A 16,051-nucleotide genomic window follows, 5' to 3' on the forward strand; every position below is an offset into this window, starting at 1 on the left:
TTCATACATAGATTGGGGTTTGTAGTCCTGTTTTTTTGGTCACGGATAGACAGGTATCTAACTAATGTTGGTGATACTTCCATAATTTCCAGACAAATTGCTCTTCCAAAATCTAGGACACTGTTGTTCCTACAAACTAGTTGTGTAAATTAACTCCTGATTTACATTATGAATATTAAAGAAAAAGAGATCTGAAACGTTAAAAGGAATTTTTGTAAAATTAAGCCTAATTCATTGCAACACAGTATTTAACTATTGTTTCACTAAGCACCAGAAGAAAAAACTCTTGAGCTTTCAGAGGACTCAGCTTCTTTGTTAGTTATTTGTATTTTCCTATAGTTGCTTCTTTTTTGGAGTAATTTTAGACACACTATGTTTGATCACTGAAGAACACAGTAATAATGAAGATGTAAATGCCTAAACTCTGTAATTATGACTGCTGCGTGCTGTAATGTTGTGGACTGTGTTAAGCTTTAGAAAATGCATTTCTAAGAGCTGGGTTTAGTTTTCAGGTTTCTTTTTTGAGAGGAAAATTAGTCTTTTTCAGAGGTGTATAACGGCTATTGTACAATTCCTGGGAAAAAAAATTCTAATGAACCTACAAAACGTTTTTTCACAATTTAATAAATAAGAACTGCATTTGTATGGTTACAAAAAGCGGTTTCTTTCCTTGCGCTTTTCTCATTTTGTACTTGTTGCTCTCTCCATGCTGTGTTTCCTAAGAGGATGAATATGATTGTGTGAGAGAATGAAGGGTCTGCAACTGTCAAGCAAGTTTTCTCTAAAGCAAAATTAAGCATTTTGATCTGAACTTGAGTGTTAAGAACAACTTGTGGTTTAAAATAAGTAGCTCCTCAGCCAAGATTGTCCCACCTTCTTAATGATGAAGATCAAAAGACACTACCTCCTTTTGAGTCCAAAATTCTCACTACAGCTTTTGTCCGGGTGCCAAGAACAGCATTCACAGGGGAGTTCAGAACTACTTCAAAGACTTCATCATCTTCCTCTAATCCATCATAGGTAATTGCTATATTCCATGTCTTGGTTGACATTCCTAACAGAAATAAACATTTTAATTATTCTTTAAGTGCCATTTCACTCAATCAGGGTGTCAAAGAAATATATTAATTAACATGTCTCCAGCTCGAATGGAGTAGCTGCTTTATGCTATTATGCTCCTACCAACTGCTTGGACTCCTGCTGTTCACTCAAATAACATTAAATTTGAATCTGTTCCTCAACAAGGATGATTCAGTTCAACTGTAACAAAAAGCTTCTGTAGATGTAGGAAATGACACTGCTATACATAGATTTAGGACTTCCTTGCAGTTTTCAAGAGAAAAAGTATCATATGCTTTTTATCTTGAAAGCTTGATTTTAAACATGGAACAGTTATTTAATAGATTCTAATACAAACTTTTAGGCAGATTTTATACTTAGTGACAAAATTTTTATTTGGTTGTTTGCCTTTTCTGGGTAACATAAGGCGTGCTTTGTGAGAATGAGAAAAGATCATTCCAAGATACAGGACTAAGCTGGCTATTACCTGAAAGGCTACAAAATTTACTGAGGAAAAGTCAGAGGCAACAGGACAGAAACGGATCTCAACGTACACACTACTGTCAACAAAACATCTTCTGAAGTGTTTCTGAATCATAAAGTCCGTGCTAACATCCAAAATGCATATAAATGATACATGTACAACATCGTCAAAACACATCCTTGTGACACTTCATACAACCTCTATTTCCTTGCTCCATTCGAGTATGAATCCTCTAGCCAAGAGAAGCTGTCAGGACAAAGAGACACATAAACTTGGATAGGGTCTTCTTCTGCTCCTTTCCATTACCATTTATTGATTGCAGTATAATGTACCAATCTGTCCAATCAATTAACAGAGTTGAGGTTTGTTTTAAAAACTGAGAAGCTGGCCAAAAAAGGGGAACAGAGTGCATCTCTCTTGTCCATGTTCACAGTTAATTTTCATGTGGCTTACAACCATATTCAGAAAGACAATAACAGTAATTCCAAACAGTCCTGTGCTTAGAGAATTTGCACAGACCAGCAAAAAAGGAAAATTCTAGTAAAGTGTCCTGCACTAAAAATTTCTTCATAACAATCTCTAGCCATTTCAGCCCAGAGGCTGGTAAGTTTGACTGTGTAGTACATTAGAGGAAAAAGAGCTGGGATCCTGCACAGCACAGTATGAAGGAACTTCTACACTTATCTCTGAAACCCTTCATCCATCTTCTAATTTAAAAGAACAACAACAAAATCTAATTCCAGATAAAGGGTCTAAGAATATGTCTTGTTAGTTTCAGATATTTCATTTGTGTTCCAGAACCACTGGAAATTAGGGCAGATTTCCACCTTTCTGCCCATCTCCTTTTTTTTTTTTTTGCTATCTGGTGGGTGTCCTCCCTTATACTCTTCTAAAAACTAACCAGCAGTTGCTCATTCTACACCTTTACATAAAATTTGCGTTCTTCAAGACAGGCTTTAGTGGCACATTTCCAAAATAATCACGTTTGTAACTCTGACTAGATTTAAAGCTACAAGTTTTCATATGAGATAGCCAAGCAAAGCTGGGATATAAATGAGTTAATCCATGAGTTGCAGTGCTACATAATCTCTGCAATACGCACTGCCTTTTTTTCCAAAATAAAAAGCTTAAGTCTTGAAGTAAAAATCCTCAAGCTTTGGCTGGAGCTGACTTACTATATTCCCCATGTCCATTTTTCAAATGCAGGTAAGCACTTAAGACTAATTTTTGCCATCAAATACATACTATTTATTTCAGCCTCTCACAGATGATATATTTTGTCTCATCTGTAGTGACTTTCTGCCAATGAAATTGTACTTCTGTAAGGCTTGGGATAACCTCTGCTGGCATTGCAGGCAGCATTGTGAAAGGCCTTTGCAGACCTTATTTTCTAAACTCAAATTCTGGACTATGCCACCAGGATGCATTTCAAAAAAACTCAGATGTGTATATGCACATGAAGTGATTATGATAGCAAAGGGGTTTTCATTCCTATGTAACCTATTTACATCGACAAAACAATTTTTTTCAGGTGAAGCTGAATTTCTGAATAGTAAGTCATGAAACTCTCACCTGGACTGCTTTTTCACTAGACCCAGGGAGATACCCAAAGCATAATAATAAATTGTGCAGAACAGAGGAAGCTTTTTTCAGTATCTTCACATTTGTATTCACTTTCACTTCACATTTTAATTTCACATAGCACTTCATTTGATGATACAGTTATAATTTCTTGCTACTTACAGCCTCAGCCAAGGTCAGACGGCAGTACAAGCAAAGATGAAATCTGACAATTTTCAGGTTTTTTGCACCTTTCTGGTCTTAGATACCTCGCATAATTTAAGCTGTACTCAGTTTTGTCTAAATTTAACCAATGTCTTGGTCAGATCTTTAAATCTTTAAAGCTTCTCACAGCTCAGCTCATGGTGAGTCCTCCATGGCTCAGCCATGAGGAGATTAGTAGACAACATTTTAGCACTTTTGATATTTTAACTGACATGAAGGGACCGTACACCATCTTGCTCTAAGTAATAAGGGTACTAATTCACAAAGGAAGCTCACTGCAGTTCCAGAAAATTAGCAGAAAATTAGGTGTCTTTAATCCTATTCAGCTCCTCTAGCTACAGATATGTAATAGGTTTTACCCTCCAAAATGAGAGTTTACACTTTCAAAATCAGTGAATTGATTTTTAAAATATCCAGTGCACTGGTTCATACCTGGATCAAACTGGACAAGCTTGGAGGGAGTCACTGTAAAGTCCTTTCCCAGCGTAGCTGATATTTCATTGACCTGAGAAGAAATCAAACAGCAAATGCCATGCTGTGACATTTTTCATCAAATTGCTGCATTCTGCTATGTGCTGAAGCTACTGTGTGCCTCCCCATGGAGCCTCAAAAAGACATGTCAACCCACATATGTGCTTAGATGGAAATTAAAAAAAAAAAAAAGCCCTAAAGAATAAACCTTGTGATGTGCAATTATCATTTTGTCTTTGCTCACAGTATAAATCTCATAATAAAAAAAAATTGCTTATCTTAAAATTTTGCCTCATCCCCTCTGTGGTTACTGCTTGACAGCATCAGATGACACTGCTGTTCGCCATGCCACACCTGGCTCCTGGACAGGCACATCACGGCATCATGGAAAAGCAGCAGCAACCTGGCCGTGTTTGCACATTTAGTGCTTTGTGAGGTCTTGGGAGAAGCAGCTGCATGCAGAACCATCAGCCTCAAAGACTTTTTGGGGTAAACATGGGTCCCTACATATGTAAGTATGGGGACTCCAGCAACTCCCTGAATTTTCACAGGAGACTGCCAGAGGACACCAGCTTCCACACTGTGTTCTTGATGCTGGGATCAATTTCACTGGTCTTTTTAGCCACGTGACAACCAGAGTAGAGTCCCTGGAGTCCGTGAAGGGTAGGACAGAATGGCTCCTGATTAAGTCAATAGCAAAATTCCCACGGACTTCCATGGAAAAAAATATCAAAACTATGTTTCCAAATAGGGCAAGAATCCTGAGAAACTGTGAGGGAAACTTTTAGTATTTTTTTAGCAAGGGAAGCTGGTAAAATCCTGGAATTTCCATTTTATGAGGAAAGATAAAATTTGTGAAGGCAAGTTGCACAAAATGTGTTTTACAAAATTATAACCTGCAGCTTTCAGTCTAATTTTTCTGACACAAGACAGAGTCTGTTATTGAAGATATGGGAGGTTCTCAGGGCTGTTTCCTAGGCTGGTGGCAATGGGGGGATACATGGGGGACACTGCCATGACTGTGGAGTTGAAGCTCCCATAGCTCCCAGGCTCCTCCAGCCTGAGCAGAGAAAAGAGAAGTCCCAATGCCTCAGGTTGCTCAAAGCTTGGATTTAAATGCGGCAAATCCTGGAAAATCAGCTTCTAAGCACAGTGACAGAAACTTCCTGCTCTGTCACAGAAGATCATCAAAACTGAAATACAGCTCCAAAGCATTACAGCATTTTTACTTAAAATCAGAAAGCTTTATTAGAAATCTTTCATTCATCTGTACTAGCAAAGACACTGTCCCAGTAAGTAAAATTGCATGGCCTCTTTGCTGATTACTGAAATACCTTTTCAGTCTGAGGAATAAGTTAATGGGCTTCACTACTTAATATTATGAAGTTTCCAGTTAGGAGCTTGGGTTTCAGCTTTACCTTCACTGCGATAAAGGCAGACTGCGCTGAGTGTCCTGCCCTGGCGATTTTCAAAGACACCACTCCTGCGCTCTCACACACCTCGTACTCAGTCTGTTGCATTTCAATGCGAGACCACTGTAGCTCCAGCCTGCGGGAGAGGAGAGGAGAGGAAGCTGGTGTGAAGCAAAGCCCCCTCCCCTGCTGCCCCTGCCCCCTGCTGCTCCACGGGTCCACAAGGACCCATTTCTCTCCTGACTGCTGATTTAGCCAATACACATACTGAGTCTTTGTTTCCAAATCAATGTATCTGTGTGATTTGGCTGATTAGGAAGAAGGAGAAGCAGTTAATAAATCTTCCTGTCCATCTCTGGTCCACGCCAAACAAGCCGCAACCTTTTTACAGAACCAGAGGGGTTCTTGCAGCAAATTTGAGAAGAGCAAACTTTGCTTAAAAGACCAAATAAGGTCAAGACAAGTGATCACTGTTTCTTCCAGAGTCCCTTTATGTCTGTAGTTCTGTTTTACTCTCAGTATTTTCTCTGCAATATCCTCCTTTTTTCCCCAACATTCTTCATCTATCCTCTCACTCTCCTTCTCTAGAATATAGGGAATGCTCCAGGACTCCACCACCTCTGTGCAAGTGTCCTCCCCACTCCCCGTATTTTCCATGTACTTCACTCTGCAGCCATGGAAATGGCTGAGTCCAGGCATCCCATACACTGGATTTTAAAATTGTTTATAGGGAATGTGATGGAAACTCTGAGAATCGCATGCTGCACAGTGTAGAAAATAAAGATCCCACCTTTTTGAGAGCTGTGATAAAAATTAGTGATGGTCAGAGAGGAATAAAACAGAGCTGAAAGATAGAAAATTAGCTGTGCTATGTATGAAATAACTTGAATTTTTCTAAAACAGACTTATAGACCTTTCAAGGTTGATTAAAGCTAACACCAGTGGAAGTTTCCTCCTGTCCTATATCCTCTGATTCTCATGGTGTGGGTAACCCATTTAGAAGCTGACTTGCTTTCTTTTTACTAAAGAAGATGCATGCACCAAATCTAGCCCAGCAGCATTCAAATAAAAGCTGGGTTTCAGTTTCAATAGAATCAACATGCAAATCAAACTTGTATTTTGAACCAGTGGCAATTAGGTGGTAAATTGTAAAAAAACAAAAACAAAAACAAAAACAAAACAAAACAAAACAAAACAAACAAACAAAAAAAAACCTCTCACAGCCATGTAAGTTCAATATTAAAAATACTACTTTTTCCTTAAAAGCCAAATTCCCCTTCGCTCTGAGGTTCAATTCAGCTAAAAGTTAAATTCTACTTCTCTGAAATTCCTTTTCCATTCAAAAAGTGTTTTCTGTTTGCTCTCTTCTTAAATCTATGTTAGTCATTGCTATTTATACATGAGCAGCTCCACTTTCCCACGAGGAATCGCGGTGCTTTAATGGTGGTTTTAATAGCAGTGCACCTGTGGTCCAGCACAGTGCAGCTGGGACATGCTCAGGCTGGCTGTGCTCAGATGTGTTTGTGTATGGGGACATCTTTTGTCACACCATGTAATGGCCAAAACGCTGACTATGCTCAGTCCCTGTCCTCTCTCCAGCGTGCAGGGAAGTGCCCTGTGGAGGAGCCTGGCCCTAGAATCCAGCTCTATGCTCCATTTCCCTCGCCATGAGTCCTGGTTTATGAGTACCCAGTTTAGCCCAGGGAAATAGCATTAGTTATTTTTCACAGTCGCTTCTGATAAAATCAATTGGTTGAACATCTAGCCCTACTTTCCGAAATAAAGAGAAACATTGCCCCTGCTTTAGAGCTATTCCTACTTTTGGCCTTTATCATCAAAGCATGGTCCATATGTCTCTGATTTTTGTACATTAGGCTTATCATATGTCACAAGGAAATTTTGATAACGTGCCTAGTATAAATTTTGGCAGTGGATGACAAAGAAGATGCTGTATGCCCTCCACCTTCCTTCAGTGATCTTTCGCAGAAGTATGGCTATCACAGTTTTTACTGCTTGAAAGCATCCCTCCATCATGCTCTGTTTGCAAAGAGCCTCGCTGTCAGCACAGGGCAAGAGTGACCTCCAGCTGCAGGACTGCGCATGTGAAGTGACAGTCCTGTCCCTCAGCACCCAGCATCTCAGGTCTCCAAGTGCAAAACTCCCACTTAGATTGAACTCCCTGTATATTTTTCTGTGAGGCCTCACAGGCCCTTGGGAACCATGGCCCAGACTGACCTGGAGCTAGCCACTTTTATTGCACCTCCCCGAGGGACAGAACCTTCTCTTCAACAAAATAAATGACAAATTGAGTCACAGCTACATGGCCTTGGGTCAGGTACGGATTCATCTGGCCCGGGATGGGTGTGCACAGTGCCCTGCAGCACACACCACCCGGGGTCGGGGCTACCTTTGGGGCACTGCGGAGTTCCCCCTGGCATCCGTGACTTGAAACTCGATGTTGTCTGAATTCACTTTCTGCGATGGATTGATGACATAAAGTATGATTTTGCTGTTTAGATCCTTTTGACTAAACCATTCCTGAATAAATCCACCTAGGAAATAAGAAAAATGTTTAGGTGAATCAAAAGCCTTTAATAAGAATCACATAGCTCATATAGACTGTTTTCAACTTTCCTTCTTGTTGAACATTTAGAAAATCTGAATGCATAGAAACTTGGTTTTACAGCTAAACAGCAACATTCCATCTTTTATAAGCTCCAGCCAATTTATTCCCAAGTGACGTGTTTATCAAATGGCCAAGTTCAGTATTCATCTTTTTTTTTTTTGAGACAAACAAAGAATAGTTTCTCAACAACAGCTATGAACAATCTTCTCAAACTCTCGTAGCATTCATGATGAACAACAGACTCTAGTTTTAGTGTAGAAGTTTGCAAAGAAATTTTTTCCTCTGTCAAGCAAATATGAACAGGGTAGGGTTTGCAATCTGGTCTGGTATGTCCCAAAATACAGAAATTATGGAAGACAACACCTGTTGTTATATTTTCCAGGTAGCCATAATGAGGACCTCGTAAAATCCTAAACATTATTTTGTCATCTTCTGTATTGGGGTCAGATGCCTTCAGGGACCTGTCAGTAATATAAATCCCATAATTGCCACTCTTCAGCACTTCCACATCAGAAAAGCAATGGAGATGAATAATTTTGGGTGCTATTTTGTCCAAATGATCCACCTAAATCAAAGTTAAACAAATGTATAGTCATTTTACAGCATCAGGATATTCTCTGTCCTACCTTCGCTAAAAGCACAGTAGCCTGCTCGGGGTGGTAATAGCCACTTTGACTCTCAGTTTGCTCCAAAAGTCTCATCTCCAGTTAAGCACTACTTCCCATGAGAATTTCCAGCTCAGATTGCCCAGTCACTTGCCGCATACAGGCAGATACAGCACACACTGGGGTGGGCAATGCAAATTCTTTGTGCCTCTGCCCAGATGTCCCACACTCCCCATAGCCCTTCTTCTTTTTGGTATTACTTTCTTCATAGCAAATGAAAACTCCTGAAAAGGATTCTCACCTCTATTTCACAATAACAAGCATGGAAACCTAAGGATTATGATAATCACAGTCATAGATGTGGCAAATATGTCTCCTCAAATCGGTGCCACCTTTCACAACTTCTGATGAGTCTCAAGCACAGAGCAACAATTGTTGCTCTTTCTGTATCTCATCTTGAGTTGAAGTGGCACTCCTTGCTCATCATATCACCTCAAACTTTGTTATCAGGAGAAGTTAGGAGCCTCCTAGTTAGTATCGGTGTTTTGAAACGTACAGAATTTTGCCATACAATGCAACCAGGCCTGCTTTGTTTAATGAACCATGCTGTATAGAAACATTCTAGAAGTCATAGCAAAGGTATCTGAGCCTATGACACAGTGGGAAGAACTTGAAAATGAAGGAAATGGGAAGTCAACAGAAAAATCCTAGTAAAGGAAGGAAGAATAAGAGCAGACATTTTGCAAAGACTCCCAGAAGGAAGACAGGCTATCCAGTTGTGGGAGCAAAGTGTCTGTAATTCAGGATTCCTGTGACATAAAAATCAACAGTCATCCTGGTATCCCTCACATCCAGATCAGTGGGTCAGGTACCAAGTGTGAAAGCTGAGCAGTTGCTGGGCTCAACTTCAGGTTTGAAATTTCTATGTAAAATATTTTATTAAGTGTAAGTGTATGCGTGCTTATATTATTATTAATATTACTGTTTATGTTAGTTATTCTTAATATGATATTAATATGTTATTATTAATAATGTTGTGTTAATATTAATATTAATGTTTATGTAAGCAAGATGTCTTTCTTCTCTTAAATGCAGTCTGTCTGTTTGCACTCTCTAAAATTCTTTGCCTGAGTAATGCATTGTGGCAAGTAGTTAATTCTCCAGGCTAATTATTCATGGAACACAGAAAGCAAACATTTTGGCTGATAAATACCTCAGTTATATCATATACTGCAGCAAGCAGCAGTTCTTATCAAAATTGCTACATTTTCCACCTTTTCATGCTATATATGTTTTTTACGTAAACATGTGGTCACACTTGCCTGAATGGTGAATGCCACTGGCTCACTCTGCACCCTCCCATTCATGATGAAGCCTTGATTAGTCCTATCGGTTGCAACAAATGTAAATCTGTCAGTTTGGGAATCCCCACCACCATGCTTGTATGCAACATCCCTGTTGTCCACATCTTGCTGGGTGAAATTGTACTGCAGTAGCATGGCTCCTCGATAATAGAGATGACCATACTGGGGCAGCTGAGCCAGGAGGAAGGTAAGGTTTTCTTTAGCCGTGTCTGGGTCTGAAAGTTGCAGGACATCAGGAGAAAGGAAAGCCGTAGTGCCTTCCACTAATCTTAACCCTGTGTTCCTAGACAGTGTGGGCAAATCTTGGTCGACTGCTTCCAAGGAGATCATGAATGTCCCATGCTTAGTCCTCAGTCCATTGCTGACAATGAATCTGGCAAAGAGAGGCAAGGTAGTCTTCAGCATGTGTTCTTGATTCACCATGTACTGAAATGAAACGATAGCACACACCTTTACTACAGAACTTGCCTGTGCTGATACTGCAAAAGTACTAGAGCTAGTTTCAGCTCAGACTAGGGGTGGGGTAGATATATATTTTAAAAACATGAAAACCAACAGCCGGGTATATGGCAAGAGTTACAATGTGTTTGCAGGAACCTGAATAGATGGTGGAGGATGGTGGAGGCTTTGAGGATGTGCTGATCAGTCTCAGCAGTCACAACAGAGACGATCTCATCTTCTGGCTCAGATACAGATAGAGCAGATCTGAAATGGTGGGCTGGCTGAGGGTCTTATTGCACCCTCTGGCATACCAGTTTGTACACATTCTCAAGAAGATCTTCACTTGGTTACCTGGCAGTGGCAACTGTCAGTGGAAGTGCAAGATTGTGTACAGCTTACAGAAAGAGGTGTGTAAAGAATGTGGTCTGCCTGGGTGGTTTTGTTTTGTTTTGGGTTTGGGTTTTTTTTTGGTTTTTTTTTTCTGTTTACTGTTACAAGCCTCTGGTACCAAATAGCCCCAAAGTATCTAGCAAAGTAATCTGGAAAAAGAATCATCCTCATTGCAATTTATGGGTTTGTTTAGACACTAACTGTATCTGTAAATTTCAGTTTAATCAGGGGAAATTTTGTGAGGACATAATGAGGTGGATAGATGATGGCAAAGCAGTGGATGTGGTCTATCTTGATTTCACTAAAGCATTTGACACGGTCTCCCATTGCGTCCTTACAGCTAAACTGAGGAAGTGTGATCTGGATGATCGAGTAGTGAGGTGGACTGTGAACTGGCTGAAGAAAAGAAGCCAGAGAGTCGTGGTCAATGGGGCAGAGTCTAGTTGGAGGCCTGTACCTAGTGCAGTGCCTCAAGGGTCAGTACTGGGACCAGTACTATTCAATATATTCATCAATGATTTGGATGAGGGAATAGAGTGCACTGTCAGCAAGTTTGCTGATGACACCAAGCTGGGAAGAGTGGCTGACACGCCAGAAGGCTGTGCTGCCATCCAGCGATACCTGGACAGGCTGGAGAGTTGGGCGGGGAAAAATTTAATGAAATATAACAAGGGAAAGTGTAGAGTCTTGCATCTGGGCAGGAACAACCCCAGGTTCCAGTATAAATTGGAGAACAACCTATTAGAGAGCAGTGTAGGGGAAAGAGACCTGGGGGTCCTGGTGGACAACAGGATGACCATGAGCCAGCACTGTGCCCTTGTGGCCAAGAAGGTCAATGGCATCCTGGGGTGTATTAGAAGGGGGGTGGTTAGTAGGTCGAGAGAGGTCCTCCTTCCCCTCTACTCCGCCCTGGTGAGACCACATCTGGAATATTGTGTCCAGTTCTGGGCCCCTCAGTTCAAGAAGGACAGGGAACTGCTGGAGAGAGTCCCGTGCAGCGCAACAAAGATGATGAAGGGAGTGCAGCATCTCCCTTATGAAGAAAGGCTGAGGGAGCTGGGTCTCTTTAGCTTGGAGAAGAGGAGACTGAGGGGTGACCTTATTAATGTTTATAAATATAAAAAGAGTGAGTGTCACGAGGATGGAGCCAGGCTTTTCTCGGTGACAACCAATGATAGGACAAGGGGCAATGGGTATAAACTGGAACACAGGAGGTTCCACTTAAATATGAGAAGAAACTTCTTCTCAGTGAGGGTAACAGATGCTGGAACAGGCTGCCCAAGGGGGTTGTGGAATCTCCTTCTCTGGAGACATTCAAAACCCACCTGGACACATTCCTGTGTAACCTCATCTAGGTATTCCTGCCCTGGCAGGGAGATTGGACTAGATGGTCTTTCGAGGTCCCTTCCAATCCCTGACATTCTGTGATTCTGTGAAATGATTATGTTTCTCTACAAAGCTCAAGTAAGGTTTCGCTGAAATACTAATATTCTGTGGGAGATATTAAACAGAACTATACAGGTTGCTAGGGCAATTTTAAAAACATAGATGTCCATGCCATGTGTTTATCAAAGGGTCGGATCAGCAAACTTCATACTCTGTGGTGGAAATTTCTATTAATAGCAGCATAGTCTCCTGTAGTTTTCTCCTAAGCAGTAACATTTCTTCAGATATACTAAAGATTTGATTACACTTTACAGTTGCATGCCTTGTATGTAAGTAACCTTCAGTAGGTCATGGAGTATCTTACTGTGTCACATGGATTGTCCATCTCTGTCCACCTAAAACTCCTCACTGCCTTCACCAATGCTGGATGATTAGGACTTGATCAAATTGTAAGCTGGCAGTATGCCATGAAACAGATGGGATTGAGTACAGGCAGACCAGGGACTACATAGCAGTTAGAAATATGTTTACTGAGGATGGTATTCCCAGCTGGAAACCTAGAGACATCTGTCTGCACTGACCTAATGCTATTGTGCCAATGGTAAAAGGGTTCTGCTATTAGTAATCTAGCTGAAATCAAATACAGAACTAGCATGACCATGATAAATTCTATGCTAATAAAAAATAATAAAAAAAAAAAAGTCAAAACATGTTCCATCAAGACCTTAACTATCTCTATCTCTCAAAAAATCTGGAAGGTTGCAGCAGAAGTGAGTTTCTTCTGGCTCATTTGATGGCTGTAAAATCATTTGGATGATGTGTCAAACAGTATTTAAGTGAAATACTTAGATAATTCTGTTCATGAAGCTTAAGATTCTTCCAGTCTTCTACAGAATAACGGATAGGAGCAAACCTCCTGGTTATATTCATCAGACTGCGATTTATGATTCAAATGCCACACGCCACTTGATTTCACAGGTGATGAAGCTGCCTGTGTCCAAGATGTCCTTTTTTCTGCACTTTGGGAGATTCTGGTTGTTGTTTATTTCTGGTTTATGGCTCCTTCATCTTTCCCTTAGGAACGAAGAGCAGCCAATATTCTCCTCACTCTGATGAAATTTAGGGGACAACTCTCAGGCACAGTTAGGAGGACGTGTTGCATGGTTTGATTTCACCATTACCAACGTTTCATGCTTTCTGCAGTTTGATGGCAATGGAGTTGGCTGTAGGACCTACCATCTGTCATGGCATTTAAAAGATAAAAATGGAATCATAAATAGTGCCAGCTCATTACAAAATCAAGCCAGTGTGTCAAAATGGAGGACATTAGCATGTTCTTTTAGTATCCTGCTGTCAGCATCTGATGTCAGGTTGCTAATCACTTGAAGTCATCTGTCCAAACAAGCACTGCCAAATCTTTCTTCCAGGCCAGCAACACCAAACAATACAGGCAAATTTATGTCTGAAGGAAGTACTTCAGTGGAAAGTAAAAATTTGATCAGTTAATTCCCCTCCCACTATAATTACCCATATAATTAATGCGACCATTCCTTGTTTAAATAATAATACTCTGCCACAATATTTATATGTTTACATAAAACCAAATTATTTTCCAAATTATAGCATCCAGGAACATCAATTATTGTGATTAAAATAGTTATTCAATGTCGATATTTATTAAAGCATCATAAACTCACTTGTATAAGGCTGACATTCTAGTTTGATTCTAAGCTACTGGCCTAAATAGAAGACATTGGAAGACATTGCACAGTTTCCCTTAGAATTGTTTGGTCTGCTTTCATTAATGTGGTATAGAAGTTATATTGATGAAAACCACTCCTACACTGCCCAACATAGGATTGGCATGACAGAAACCTTACTTGTCTAAGCTAATTCTAGTTTTGGTTATAGCATTTCACAACTGAGAAACATAAAGCCAGAGTATATTTGTTTGCTCTTCTGTTATGATAAGTGATCTGTTATGACAAGTGGATCCCACAAATATCCTAACTAGAATCTCCACACGTTGAATTTAGTGGAAGGGATAGTTTAAAATATTTCCTTTGAGGAAAATCCCAAAATTGCTTTTGGTTTAACTCTAGATAATGTCAGCTGGGCTGCCCCGGTGTCACTAGGAGGTTTATTTGATGTCTTCCTGCCTCACTTGTTTGACTTCCCGGAAAAAAAGCTCTTGAACTGGATGACACAACATGTCCTTGAATCTTCATCATGCATCATGGAAAATGATGTTCAGATCAGGAATCTATTCATAAGAGAGGGTAAAAAGGAGTCTCTTCTGAATTGCAACTGCTAGGAGATAAATCTTTCATTTTTCTTAGTAACTAAATCAAAAACAACAAGATTTTATTTTTTTGTATGGAATATTTGAATTTTACAGAAAGTCTATTTTCTGTCAAAAGCTGTTTTCAGAGGAAATTACCAATGCTAGCAAGAAGCTAATATTCTTCCTTTAAAGAAATGTCTTTATTTCTGCACTTTTTTTTTTTCCTGAATTTGCTCTCTTTAACAACTGTCCCCGAGACTTTGTGCAACTATATATCCACTCTGTCGTCACCTAGCGATAACTCATTACAGCATTCCTCTCTACAACCAAGGGAAGTTCATTTAAGAAAAAAGTAAGGAAGTATCCACTTCAGGACTGCACCTAGTCTAAGCTGATATAAGAGAAAGGTTCAGAACCAGGGAAAAGTAAATTTAAATATCAGTAGACTGCTGAATGGGGCCTATAAGTAACCAGGTTTATCCCCAAAATCCATTATCTGTACAAATTTCTGAGCTATTGTGTTGGTGACTGGCTTTCAGTATGTTTGAGAACTACTTATGGATTCAAAAAGCCTGGAACAAAACGAATACAATAAATAAAAATAGGCAAGAAAGTTAGTCAATCTTCCCTACTTATGTCTAAATCTCTGTGTATGTTTGGGTGCTATAACAGTATTGAAGCTACTATAATTGATTGAATGTGGCTGTTGCTACAATATCAGCATCAATTAGAAACTGCATTTATTACTGAAGCAGTCACGACTACATGTATTAGAGTAGAAATATCTGTACTATATGAATATGGAGAATTCCCACAGGGCTTCCACCTCTTTTTAATACTTAGTTTGGTTTGTTTTTTTGTTTTGCTTTGTGTTGTGAGGTTTTTTTAATACTCAATAAACCCAAGCAGAAGAGTTTGGGTAGTGGGTTATTATGCCTTACCTGAAGGAATCTTCAGAAACAACTGCCTTAGTGTTGTGAACATAGCAGACTATGTGTCTTGCTACATCCATTTGACTGAAGCTCCTGATGGGGATGCCAGGATAGCTGACATACTCTATTTGTCCGTACTGGGGTGGGGAGGTTATCACATAGAGGAGCTCCTCTGGCTTGTCAGTACCATCCAGCACCAGGAGGACATCAGTTGTAATGTAGCTCCGATCCCCTTTTGACACTCTAAGAGGTTTTATGAAAACAGCAATGTCTCCTGCAGGATAGACAAAACAATGCTAAAATAGTAATATTTAATTGTAAGTTGATCTCTTATGCAGTAGAAAAGTCATACGAGTAGAAAAGTCATACGACTACAGGATTATAGGGAAATTCAGGCTGTAAGGGACTTAAGGATATCTCTAGTCCAACCTTTGGCTCAAAGCTGTGTCAGCCAATATATGAGCCATAATCAGGTTGCTCAGGGTTTTATCCCATTGGCGCTTGAAAACTGCCAAGGATGGAGAAAGCACAACCTCTCTGGACCCTTGTTCTAATCTCAGTAGTGTCATGTTAATTTGGTCTAATTTATGTTTCTAATAGGAATGTAATGAAGGAAGAGAGACTGTAAGACTAGAGTGTAAACCTGGAAGACAGATCTGTTCTTGAACAGTGTTTTGTCTACCTTATTGCATTCTTGCAATTTTTCTGTGCTTTGATTTACTCAGACATAAAGCTAGTTTCAGAAGGATATTTTCAAGTCTATTTGAAAAGTTGCTGGGAGTCCTGGGAGACAAGGTGCAACACATTGCCTT

At 39.9% G+C, this 16,051-nt stretch overlaps 1 protein-coding gene across 5 annotated transcripts in view; it reads right to left on the reverse strand.

The window, feature by feature from the left end:
• FREM1 (FRAS1 related extracellular matrix 1) overlaps positions 1 to 16,051 on the reverse strand; it is a 73,556-nt gene that overhangs the window by 14,862 nt on the left and 42,643 nt on the right. For 4 of the 5 annotated variants that reach the window (XM_021288827.2, XM_065046135.1, XM_065046134.1 and 1 more), the window contains 7 exons: positions 15,249 to 15,513; positions 9,765 to 10,179; positions 8,201 to 8,402; positions 7,619 to 7,763; positions 5,218 to 5,347; positions 3,761 to 3,833; positions 905 to 1,054 (listed from right to left, as the gene is read on the reverse strand). In XM_021288827.2, coding sequence (XP_021144502.2) covers positions 905 to 1,054; positions 3,761 to 3,833; positions 5,218 to 5,347; positions 7,619 to 7,763; positions 8,201 to 8,402; positions 9,765 to 10,179; positions 15,249 to 15,513 — 1,380 coding nt within the window. Of the gene's footprint in view, positions 1 to 904; positions 1,055 to 3,760; positions 3,834 to 5,217; positions 5,348 to 7,618; positions 7,764 to 8,200; positions 8,403 to 9,764; positions 10,233 to 15,248; positions 15,514 to 16,051 lie in introns of those variants that run through there. The other variant, XM_021288829.2, reaches the window with a different exon arrangement.

This window comes from Columba livia, chromosome Z, assembly GCF_036013475.1.
Source record: "Columba livia isolate bColLiv1 breed racing homer chromosome Z, bColLiv1.pat.W.v2, whole genome shotgun sequence".
Classification (NCBI taxonomy): Eukaryota; Metazoa; Chordata; class Aves; order Columbiformes; family Columbidae; genus Columba; species Columba livia.